A 12725-nucleotide genomic window follows, 5' to 3' on the forward strand; every position below is an offset into this window, starting at 1 on the left:
ATTGTTTTAAGCCAGAGGATGCAAATTTGGAGCAAATCAAAGTCTGGAGGCAGACTGTAGTCAGACAGACACACTTTGATTTGCTGGTCTGACAGCAGGCATTGGATTGTTTTTCCGGATATTCACTCACCCACAGCAAAAGGACTGCGGCCGCCTAAGCTACCAGATATGAAAGTGCATTACTAAGCATGCATTAGACTATCAGTAACCTACAATGAACAGGACAACAAACAAACAAATAGATGGAAATACTGTGGTTTATGCCTCCCACATGCACTTGTGCATGAGTCAGCAGAAAAATAATTCAGACCATATGGCTTAAAACTGTGTCCAGAAGAAGGGGAATTATTGTCTGCAGGTTAAACAAAAACAACAAGCCCAATTTCCATAATACTGTTAACAGTGGTTCCTCGTATGAGTGATCGGCTGCAGATTAACTGAATGAATCTTCAGCAGCTCCACACTGAATGCAACTTCTGCCTGCTGAGCAGTAAGATACTACTACAGCCTCAGCGAGCCATGTGATGATCAGTGTTTTCACAAGATGAAGGCACCCACAAAGCATCACCTGCATCCACAATATAATTGCATCTGTATCTTAATTAATTGAAATGGCTTCAGAGTGAAAATAGCAGATGGTCTATTTCTGGTGTGACAGACACACACGCAAATCAGGGACAATAAACTGGGGCCACTGTCCTCACTGACAATCAATGCAGCCTGCTTTTAGTATAGTGGGGCCTGGTGACTTTGACAGTAAGGACATCATGACCCAAAGCTGGCTCCAACATCAATGGAGCCTCACAGCAGCAACATGAACCAAGATGTGGGCCTTGTCCCTTACAGTAATAATAAATATATAAATCTCATGAGGTGGACCTCCTGTTCAAAATTTTTAAAAAATATGTGGAGATAAAAAAAAAAAATCCAATGCAATTACTGTAACCCGTCGAGAGGAGCCAAGCTCATCTGCAGAGGCAAATGGCTATTAAGCAACCCTCCTCAAGAGGTCTGTGCCTAAAAGTCACCTTGGGAGGCCAAATTGACGGGATAAGTGATGGCGCAAACGGGTTGGAACTGGGTATCAGCCAGTAAGGCAGGACACAGAGCCACATGCATCTGCATAACTACAGAAAACCTCGGTGAGATGTAGGCCAACAAGGACAATGACGTTTAAAAACGCCATCCACCATCTCCTGAACGCCCTTTCAATTAATGGGATTGATCTCACTTAGGAGCTTGTGTATGAAGGAGCTGCACTCAGGCTGCAGCTCTGCAGTACCATGTGTAATTTCACTACCAGGAGCTCGGAGCGCCTTTATGTGCTCCTGTCATGCTCCGAGGATTTCAATATTTTGCGTCAAAAAACAAGCAGTGGTGTCACTGGGACTGTGCTGGATCCCGCGCGCTATCGGATAGGCCTAGTGGCCAAAACCCCCCTATGTTCTCTACCTTATGTAGGTCATCAATGACAACATCTGCGATATGGAAGCAGGCATTTCGTCAGCATGTGGTTATTAATTATGCCTTTGCACCGAGGGGCCCTTACCTTCTGCTGTCGCCTTGCCATATCTGTGGGCTGTTTTGCATTGAATGGGTAAGCGACGCACCGCATCACAAAAACATACAACTGCAGCTTCTTTTTACGGTCTTCTTCTTCCCTCTGCAGCTTCTCCAGGTCCTCTTTCTCCTCGCTGGCGGCTGACGGGCTCGGGCTGGTCGGACGGGCGCTGCTGCGGCTGCTGCTGGGTGCCAGTCCACCCGAGCTCTCGCTGGTCCTGCTGGGAGAGATGCGGGATCCGGCCTGAGGTGCCATCGCCTCTTTGCTTTCCTCCTCCACTATCCCGTCAGATTCCTCCTCGCTGGACGACGGATCTAACATCTTGCTCTAGAGGTGACGCCTCCCTACAGATATCCTAACCCTACCAAATGTTTCTGATAACCCCCAATATGAAGCCGTTGTTTATCCGTGCCTAGATTTCATGAAGAATATGCCCGGAGTCAGGCCTTGATTGTACTCGCTCGCTGAGAGATGTCAGAGTGGTGCTGGAGGAGGTTGAGTCTGCTTCACACTGAGCTTTCTCCGCCTGCGCCGAGCACTCGTCGGTGCTTACGTATTTTCTGTCTTTTATTGGCCAGTCACTGCTGCGGATGTGAGAGGGGGGAGGTGAGAAGGCAGCGGAGGGGAGGGGCGGGGCAGGGGGAGTGTAGTGTACAGCTGAGGGGAAGGAGAGCGGCTTTTTTTTCGGTGAAAGCGGGCGCTGGCCTCTCCCTGCCTGCCAGGCGGGGACGCAGCGCGGGGAGCTGGCCGTGGTCCTGAACACAGAGCGCGAGGAGAGAGTGAAGGATGCGCGACTCGTCCTTAATCTCATCCCAACCGACGCTCTGCAGTGGTACACCTAAGATGGCTGCCACAGGATTTCTCCGATATTGTCACCGAAATGGGGAACATTATTCAGTTTATGGGCTGTGCACGCGATTAGTTGGTGGAAAATGTGGCTCCTGAAGCGGCCGCGTGCTGGTGAAGGGTGGGGTAGCCATGAAGACTGAAGCGCTCGCTCTCTGTCTGTAGGCTTCTGGTGGAGAAATTGATTGTTGCAGCATGTGCTGATATCTCTTGCAATACACTGCAGTCACACAAGCTCCTCATTTGCTATATAGAGATTTATTGTTCACAATGAACAGAAATCTTTAGTTGTTTAGCTATGCCGAATGTAAACGTTCAACATACAGTATTAAAGAAACACTCTAAAAAAACACTGTGCCTGCTTTGAATTATGATATTTTAAATTTTAATATGATATTATATGTGAGAGGCGGACCAAGGTGGTGGCTTCTGTGGCCCCAGGCTCCAATGTTTCTTCAAAAGCCCTTTGTCTGTACTTTTCACTAAAGCTGGGTATATACTGTGCAATTTTGGGCTGTCCCAGACCAAAGATGACCCTCATGAAAGAAACATGGTGATGTCTTTGGTCATGGCTCTAAAACGGTGGTCCTACATTGCACAGAGAGAGGTTCAAGGATGGCCGTTGTCACGGTTTTGCGATCAAAGACAAGGACAAGGACAGTTTCAGAAATTTGGGATGAGAATCTCATTGTGTTACTCATGGATATATTAACAATCTGGTTACAGCCATAGAGGCAGGGCCTTGTTCATTCCTATGAGAGCTGCTCATTGGTGCATGAAGCAAAAAAAGCTCCTTTTTCTGAGTATAAAATACCCGGATCTACTGGCCCATAAGGCATGTGCACTAGAGACTTACAGCAACCGAGCATGGCAACGTGCAGCCAAGTGGAGCCAAGTGTGCCCAAGCAGGTAACTTCAACGGGCAAAGTGACTGATGTCTGGTTTAGTATTTCGCTATCTTGAAAGGTGATCTAGAAATTTAACTTTGCAGCTCGTTTAGACTTTCCAAACATTACTGAACTTGATGGCTTTAATCTAGAAAGTGAAATGAGTTGGTTGCAGGGGTTTGGACTCTCACAAAAAACTATTTACTGATTTACAGACATGTCTTTCCCAATGTAAGTCAATGGGGATGAGACTTTATGGGCCAGTGGGCATCACGTGACAGACCCCGATGGTATAATACCACTTTTGGCCACTATGTAAAATTTTCATCAGAGCCTGGCACACGTTCTGCAGTCTCGGTGTCACTGCTGTTACGATCTACATCTGCTAACCAACCAATAGAAATGCAGCATTAAGTGATGCACAAATCAGCCCGACTCTGCCAAATGCTAGTAGACACTAACGCTTACTTCGAGCTCTATAGTGGCGCAGATTGACAATGCACGCCAAGGACATCCTATTCTTGCATACTGACATCAATGGACATACATCATGGGCTGCGATTCAGTAGGCATTGTCATTATATAGTCTGCATACATCAAACTTGATGATTGTAGAGAAATGAGCTTTTATTTTGAAGTCCCATATGTTTATTCCTGCACCACGTTTTATTTTTTGTGTTCTAAACCAACATGTTGTTTACATTTGAATATGTGGTCATTGATAATGTATTGACCTTAAACTAATGACTGAGGACAAAATCTGGACTCTGTGACTGGACCAGTTGGGAACTGCTGGTCTAAAGAAATCCAATATAAATAAGTAAATGTTTGTTGGCCTAATATTCAATTTAGTGTATTGATGACCACATTTTCTTGGCGCTGTTGAGGATCAACACATTCCAACTTCCAACTCATTAAATGTCGATGCTTGGTCAGTGTCTCTGTATGTCACTATGATGGTGTATAAGGTACCTCTCCAGCCTTAGTTTTAAACATTCAGGGATGGCGTGTCAATTTTATGTTTAATACATGCATCGTGTCTTTTCAAAAATAAACTTCAGTTTCCTCTCTTTATATGCATGCAGTTTCTTTCAAAATAATCCTTATATGTGTGGGGGGAGGGACGTTTTTAGGTTTACTTTATAAAGTTTAGATAACAAAAACATGTGGTTGGTTTGGCTTAAAATATGTACCTTTGTTACTAATGTAATATAACATCACGTCACATATGTAGTATGCTACACATGCTAGCACAGTGCATTGTTATTTAAATATCTCAATTGATTTTTGGTTTCACACGGGACACGAGCAGCAGTCTCCTGGGTTAAAGTCATGAGCTTATTTATGTAATTTAAAATAGTAACATCAGACAATTTTGCATCTTTTTAGGTGGCAGGAGTAAAAAAATGTATCCCCAGCTTTTGTTGTGTTATGGTTTCAGAATGATTACAGTTGGAGAACACTACAAAATACGATGTAGGTTTTACAGAGATTTTTTCCTTTTTTTTCCCCACATGATGCACAGATTTTTAGGGCATTACCTGAAATGGCTTGAAATCTAGTGCAAAGAGCTGCTGTAAATGTTGAAAAAACGTCCCTGGTGGAGCATGCCCCTGGACCCCAGGTTTGGGCTGAGCCCTCAATGATTATGACATCTGGGTTTGCCCCTGGTAGTAACACTCCAGTGGGATTTGCTATCCTCTGTGAAATAACATGGTCACATGACCTTTCCAAACCTTTCAACAGTATAATCTACATGTGCAATACTAACTGAGTAGTTGTAGCAGTATGTTTGCTTGTGAGGACAACTGGGAACATTTTTCACTCTGTTTTTATCCCATTATACAATTGTATAATTTTGCTTCAGCTTTAAGTCCTGATGTCCTGATATGTAATTATATCATGTCAGTTTTATGTGTGTTCACTTTACTTATCCAAACACTAAGGTGGCAAGTTAAGATGGTATTTTCCAGCATGACAGAGATGCAAAGGCTAACTTGATTTTGATTTTTTCATTCAAAGACATAAGAGGACATTAGTGACTGTAGGTCACAGCTACTTTCTGACCCCTAAGCAGGGTCCCATTGACCTAATTAAACTCACTCACTGAAATCACTGGTGGCCTAGATAATTTAAGAGAGACACAGCCACAGACTTTCAGTCATGTGGAACACATAAATGAGGAATTATGAATTAGGATAATGGGTCCCTGCTTAGGGGTCAGAAGGTCAATGGGGCCCTGCTTAGGGGTATTATTATCATTATTATTATTATAATTACATCTAGGCCAGAGGGAGGCATATTAGAAAATCTCTTCGTGGCTTTCCAACAATCCCCCACTAACTACATCACCCTGAAAACCCAATGCTCATAATAATGACAAATTATAAAAAGGATGCAGACTTCACTTACTGGAGTTTATCTGTTTATGAATACAAATCCTGCTGCTGATGAGATATTTTAAGTCTGAGCTTGTGAAGCTGGTCTGACCACCTGGTCCTGCTGCTGATTGCATTTATCTGTATCTCTTTCTATTTTCTACTTTTTGTTTTATAATTTCTTGAAATTAATCAATGTCTGTTTATGACTAAAAATGGGAGCTGTTCACATTTGATTCCATTTCAGAGGTAAAACCATCCAGTAATTGAATTTAGAAGGAATTCATATAATACGTGTGACAGAAACATGCTCCTTAAATTCTGTTTTGTTAACCATCTCATGAGTTGGGAACATGGCTATATTGTCACTTTACAAACTGGCCACCCTTTGATTATAAATATCAGTCATTTAGCCTCAGACTGGCAGTATGGTGATACGACCCATTTTGAGATGGAAAAGCAAAGTTCATTAATTTTATTTTGCTGCTTCAGTTTCAGGGTTTCAGGGCCAAAGTATTCTTAGGGCCTTTATTGATCAATGTGATCTGCCTCCAAGTTCCCAGTAAGTCCAGTGCACACAGCAGACTATAAAGGCATCTTAATGTAAGCCCAGAGACCAGTCAGAATAATAATACCTGCTAAGTTTCCAGTTATGTTTATTTTATGTCCTTTAATTAAACACACCTTAAGGGATAGTTCTGATTTTTCAACAACCACACTTCAAAAAATCCATCCCTTTAACGTGGGACTTTGTACTATATCAGAGCGATATAACCTAAAATAATGAATGTCCCAAGACTAGATTTTGACACAGAGCCATCAGTGGCTAGTTCAAACCTTTAAGATGTCACTATTTACATTGGATGACATTCTGGTGGAAACCATTTCAGATTTTGATAGAGGTTCATGTTGTTTTCCCTCCAAACTCATCTTTTCTCAGTGCTCATGTCGCCCCAGGCTCTGACCCTGTGTTGTGCTCACCTCCCCCACCATCATAGTACTTACAGTACCAGTGCACCCATGACAGCCTTTATACTGAACTCAGCATGCACAGAGGATGAGCAGGCCTGCCTGACTCTCAGATTAAATCGAATCTGACAGCTGGACTGACTAGCTGCAACTCCAGATGTTCCTTACGCGTCTGACCAGCAAATTCCCTGCAGGTAACCGTGCTTTCAAGGACTCCTCATCTCTGGTTTTGCTCTAGTGGATCTCCTGTTGCCCTGACTTGGCATTTAGTGCTTGTTTAGTTCTTATTCACACAGCTTGCCCTTGTGGATACTCAGCATGAGGCTTCCCCACGTTCCCTATAGTCCTCAGCTCGTTAGGTTCTCAACAGGCTACTGCCAGTTCCTGATAGGTGAGTCCCCTCGGTTTTCTGCGACTGCACATTCTTGGGATCCCTCGGAGAAGTCTAGCACTAACCTCAGCAACGGAACTCTCCAAACCTTTTAAACATTAATAATTGACTGATGTTCTCTGCCCCGCTCCTCTACTTCAGCTAGAGAGTGTACACATTAAATGTTGATGTCCTTCAGAGTAGCACAACACAAAGGCCTGTGTGCAGAAAAATACAGGTTACCTCATGCAACAACTGCTGGAATTTTGTTTGTTTTTGTTTTGAGGGGAGAATTTATGCCTTGATTTTGTGGCATAATGCCATTGTCTGACAAATGTTTGTGAAGTTTAGAAAACAATCTCACCACAATGTTCATGTAACAGCTGTTTCCAAGCTTCCATTTCCACATGCTGTCTGAACTGATGTTCCAAGGTCAATAATGATATTTGGACCTTAGCTATTGTGAGCAGTCCCTAAACCTGCATTAACAGATTTTTTGGACACTTAAAAGACTGGTTTGTAGGATTTAGTTGCATCTAGTGGTGAGGTTGCAGATTGCAACCAAATGAACACCCCTCCCCTAACCCCTCTATTGCCAAAGCCGCTTTTGTTATACTACCTTTAGAACCAAAAGTACCACCTACAAAGAGGTACCTAGACCCTAGATCTGTTAAGCATCATTCACTGCTCTGTCCAGCAGCTCTTGCAGTATTTCCTTGTTCACCAGTTATACAGAGTGAAGTCTGCACCCTGTTTATCGTCCACAGAACTAGGCTGTACAAAAATTAGCAGGTTGCACTGAGAGCCTCTCTTTGGGATCTTTATAGATTGCAAGTTTATGCATTGACTCTTTGTCGGGCAAAAGCGGGGGTTTATTCTGTCCAAACACACCAAACAAAGCTCTGACAGTCTGACATGTTTTTTTTCTTCAAGTGAGGATTAGATTCTACTTTAAAAGATGCCGCCAGTTGGCCCAATGAATTTTTTTTCCCTAAGCCCACAGCTGCTGCTCAAGGCTGCAAAACATAATTTCATAGTTTACTAATGTATGAAAAACTTGTAATGAACAGTGGTTAAACCAACCACAGCTCAGCCCTGAGCACAGTGTTGATTCTCTACTGACCAATCAATGGACTGCAGCGTTTCTAGCTACACCTTTTAGTACTTGATCTGTGTGCTAGGTGCCAAAAAATGGGGACAATCCAAAGGTACTAAAAATACCATTCACAACTTTTGACATTGGAAATGCAAAAAATGCGTACCAAACTAAACTGAATCAAACCATCCAGCTGGTGGAAACACCCCACAAACATGTAGTAGAACCTACAGTGGTCTTTGAGTAATGTAAAAACACTAGAGACCCTCTCGAGGGTCAATGGGCTCTTGCAGAAACATGGCAGTGCAACATGGAAGATGACCTGCCCCCTATATACATATGAAGTTAACAAAAACACAACAATTTTGTATTTTGAGGTGATAATGAAAACATAATGAGCTATATTATATTCCATTTCTGCCAGTATATCACCCTAAACCCTATACACACTGGTCCTTTAAAGGTCCAATAAGTGAGATTTAGTGGCATCTAGTGGTGAGGTTGCAGAACTGAAACGTCTCCTATGTGCCAAACGTGCAAAAAGAACTGTGGTGGCCGATGCAAAAATACAAAAATGCGACTGGCCCTATCTAGAGCCAGTGTTAGGTTTGTTTGTTCTGGGCAACTGTAGAACAAAATGGCAAATTACATGGAAGAGGACCCGCATTGTAATCAGATGTAAACAGCTTTTTCTAAGGTTACAAACACACAACAAATTTTAGTTTCAGGTGCTCATACACTAATGAAAACAGTATGCTGAATATTATATACCAATTCTGCCAAAAATTCCTAAATCCTACACAGTGGACCTTTTTGAAATAAGTCATGAACACAACATTGACATATTAGCATAGAAAGAACCACACAAACGTGACATTTCTCTGTGGGTTCGTCACTACAAACAAGTCTTTTCACACGCAAACAACTGTTGTTACCATTGTTAGACAGAAATAATGAAAAATGTTGCTGCTTTAAAGTTTCTGTGAGATATAGTTGAATAACTGTTTATTAACGTATCCCACTGACTAGCTCATCGCTGCTTCTTTGTACTGTGCTCATATAGCAGTTACTGCTGATATGAGGACAGTGGATAACAGTGTAGCGCCCACCTTCCAGTGCCCCGGTTACAACAAGTCGTCAAATACTGCCGCTTTTGCATTGCTTTCGGCATAAGATCCTGATGCAAAAAGCCACCATTTATGTCCGCATTATATGCCTCTGGACACAGCTGAACAGAGCCGTTCGCAATGTTATTATCCACCGGCGGACAGCCGTACGGCACCTGCCATGCCAGCATGATATGCAGGTGGTCTGCATGAGTTGAGAACTCTGCCGGATGAAACCAGTCACGTCCAAATGATTCACCGCTGGATGGCGTCAGGTTGAAACACGGCTGGTAATAACATAGTTAAAAGAACTCAAAGGTCTTCATAGGTTGGGCGGGGAGGGCGGTAGATGGATCAGTGTTCACTTCCCACTTGAATGTGATGTTTTTTTACCATGTGCCTTTGTTGCCTGAACCTAAACATCCCTGCCAGCATGTGCTTTTGTTGACATCCCCATGTTGGTTGTCATGTGCTTGTGTTTTCTTAACATAACCACATGCAGCATCATCCCACCATGTGCATTTGTGTATCAGGTAGCGCCATCCCAGAAACATCAACAGCAGACAGAAGGATACCTTGAGGGTAATATGTAGGCGCGGAAGTCCACTACAATGCAGCGATATGTGACGACTTGGTATGAGAACATATTGATAAGCTCTGTCAGCACTGTTGCTGATGTTTAGCACTGTTTATGGAGTTAGCACATTAGCTGCTGGATAAAGATTATGTGACAAAGCGAAACCTCTCGAACAAAATGGACTTTGAGTTGAGATTATTTTCTCAAATGAGATCAAGAATGAACTCTAATTTAAGCAGATGTCCTTTAGATAAAAAGCCATACGATATTCAGTCACATGACCACTTGAAAGCGACTTAATGATTTTATAAACAAATATCAATATGTCTGTCAAATAAATGCGGAAAGAAATAAGCAATGGTATAAATTCCCTGTTTAATAGGTCCAATCTGGAGAAATATGTGTATACTACATTAGATATTAATCCACTAGATTTTCAACTATGATCAATGGAGATGAGATGAATCATTTGAACTTTCTTTGACCCTACCCTTGAAATTCATTATTAATTGAAATCATACTCTGTGGAGAACTGCCTGACTTTATCACCACACCTGCTGACAGCCTCAGTTTTATCTTAACCGCCTTTTTTTCATTAATTCAGTCTCTAAGGAATTAAAAGCTATAAAGAATATAAAAACCTGGCCCAAGAGAAAACGTGAAATCATAAAAATCACATGAGAGAACCAAAAACACCATGGAGTTGTGTTTTGTGCTTTCATGTGCACGTGTCTTTGCACACTGTCATGTGAGGAGGAGTTGACACAGACAGCATATATGCAACGCAGTGATGAACCAGACAGTGCAGCACAGCTGAAACATCACAGGATAACGGCGCGATAATATATTCATGACTCCCCTCCCTCAGCTCTCTTCATGAATAAGACGTTATATGTACAGTGCATGATTATCTAATTCTGTATATATTCTTAAAGAGTGTAAGAGAAAGATGTGTGAAACGTGATTGTTGTTTGCAGGATTTATTTCGTGCGTGTGTATCATCTGTATTCCTCTTTTAAGACTTTAGCTCAGTGTTTAGTCACCAGTCATAAGCTCTGGGTTCAACCGCATTTTAAAAACAGTTTGAAACAGACTGAGAGCAAGGCACACACACACACGCACGCACACATGCGCGCACACACACACACACACACACACACACACACACACACACACACACAGAGGCTCAGAGCTTCTCTGGAGTTAGCTGAGGAGCTCTTTGAAATATTTAAATGCTGGGAGCGTTTTTAATGTGAGATTGATGGAATAGGGTCAGTGTCAGCATTGCAGCTACTATAGCCGTCTCATATCCAGCAAATACTGTATGATGACGCTTAACATTTTCGCCACAAACGTGTGTACACCCTGGGTGACTGGCATTTCAAGATATGCGTTGTAGCAGATGTTTTTCTTTTTTTAATGTGAAATTGACTGGAAATATGGATTGCAGAGGAGGGAAATGCTTAACAGTTTAAAGTGGAGATGGGTGGTAATTGGCTTTTAGAAGTTAGGAGAGGTTTTTTTAAAAAAAAATAAATAAATTAGCAATCTTTGCAAATCCTTTTACATAACTAATACAGTCGCTCGTGTTTTGTTTTTTTTCTTCCAAATGCAAAAATAGAAAATGGAATTTGGATATTTCCATCTTTCCTTTTTGACATTAATTCTGCAGTGAGGCATCCCAACAGGTCTGGTAGGAAATATTAGTCTTTTGTTTCTGTTTTACAGTTTCTCTTGAGATCATATTACATAGACATACATATCATGCACTGTTTCCTTTACTTGCACAATAGTTTCTCTTTTGTCTATCTAAAAGCAAAACACAGAGATGACATAAACAGTAGATAACATGAACTGTATGTGTTCACCTTAATGGATTATTTTCACAGTTTAAGGTTCCTTATTATAATTTCAGGCTACACTACAATCATATTTTTAAACAAACATATATTGCACACACAGCCTATATTAGGATTTAAAGAGGGCTTGCAATTTTTACAGTTTCTGGATAAGCTCTGAGCCTAAAGGTGGCCCTCTGCGAGAAAAAAAAAAAAAAACACTATATCATCCCGTTGGACAGCACATTTCCAGGTGAAGGCCTCATGATAACCATCAGATTTATGCCCGTCTCTTCCTGCCACAGTTTTCAGGCTAGAGAGGGGAGATGATGCCAGAAAAAGATTCATTAATAATGCAGCGAGAGGCTAGAGCCTCACCACTTTAACATGACGAAAAAACCCTATATCTGTCGGACTAGCAGCACAATTTTTTTATCAAGTGGGATATAAGATTTATCCAATCATTGCACACAACAGCAGAAGAAGTGAGGTGTATTTAGCTTATTGTACAGACAGCAGACACGGATGTCAGCTGGATTTTGGGGAGAAGAGAGAGATCAAATGCGGTGAGAAAGTAGGAAGAGCTCATCACTGCAGCTTTAGAGATTTTCCTCTCAGTCAGTGTAGCCAAGTACTGCCATCTGTTGGTTCAATACCCAAAGAGCAGGCAGAGTCTTTCATTTTGTTGTGTTGTTGTGTGTGGAAGCACATGAGAAAATCTACACGCTATATGCTAAATGATGCTATATGATAGATTTGTTCCCAACTGGTGGGTGGTAAAGTGGTCCCAGGTCTACTCTTAATGGACTGCAAGTCTCGAGTTTGTACAAAACCCAATAGCACACTGCAGTGACTTTCAAGTAGAGCTTTTATTTTGAAGTGCCATTTGTGTTTATTCTTGCAAAATGTTGTATGTCTTTGTGTTCTAGCCAGGTTGTTGTTTACATCTTGAAAAAATAAAACTGAATGTGGTAATTTATAATGTGTGGACCTTAAAATAATGAATGAAGAGAAATCTGAACCAAGTGACTGCACCAAATGGGAGCCACTGCTTTAGGCTACAAATTAAAATGCATTTACATGTCAATGTATACACT

The 12725-nt window shown here is 41.8% G+C and overlaps 1 protein-coding gene across 10 annotated transcripts in view; it reads right to left on the minus strand.

The window, feature by feature from the left end:
• LOC121958521 (calcium-dependent secretion activator 1-like) overlaps positions 1-2056 on the minus strand; it is a 91585-nt gene extending 89529 nt beyond the window's left edge. For all 10 annotated transcript variants that reach the window (XM_042507568.1, XM_042507551.1, XM_042507532.1 and 7 more), the window contains exon 1: positions 1550-2056. In XM_042507568.1, the coding sequence (XP_042363502.1) occupies positions 1550-1882 (333 nt within the window). In that variant the 5' untranslated portion in view covers positions 1883-2056. The remainder of the gene's footprint in view (positions 1-1549) is intronic.
• Between the last annotated feature and the right edge of the window lie 10669 nt (positions 2057-12725).

Source organism: Plectropomus leopardus, chromosome 2 (assembly GCF_008729295.1).
Source record: "Plectropomus leopardus isolate mb chromosome 2, YSFRI_Pleo_2.0, whole genome shotgun sequence".
NCBI classification, from domain to species: Eukaryota; Metazoa; Chordata; class Actinopteri; order Perciformes; family Serranidae; genus Plectropomus; species Plectropomus leopardus.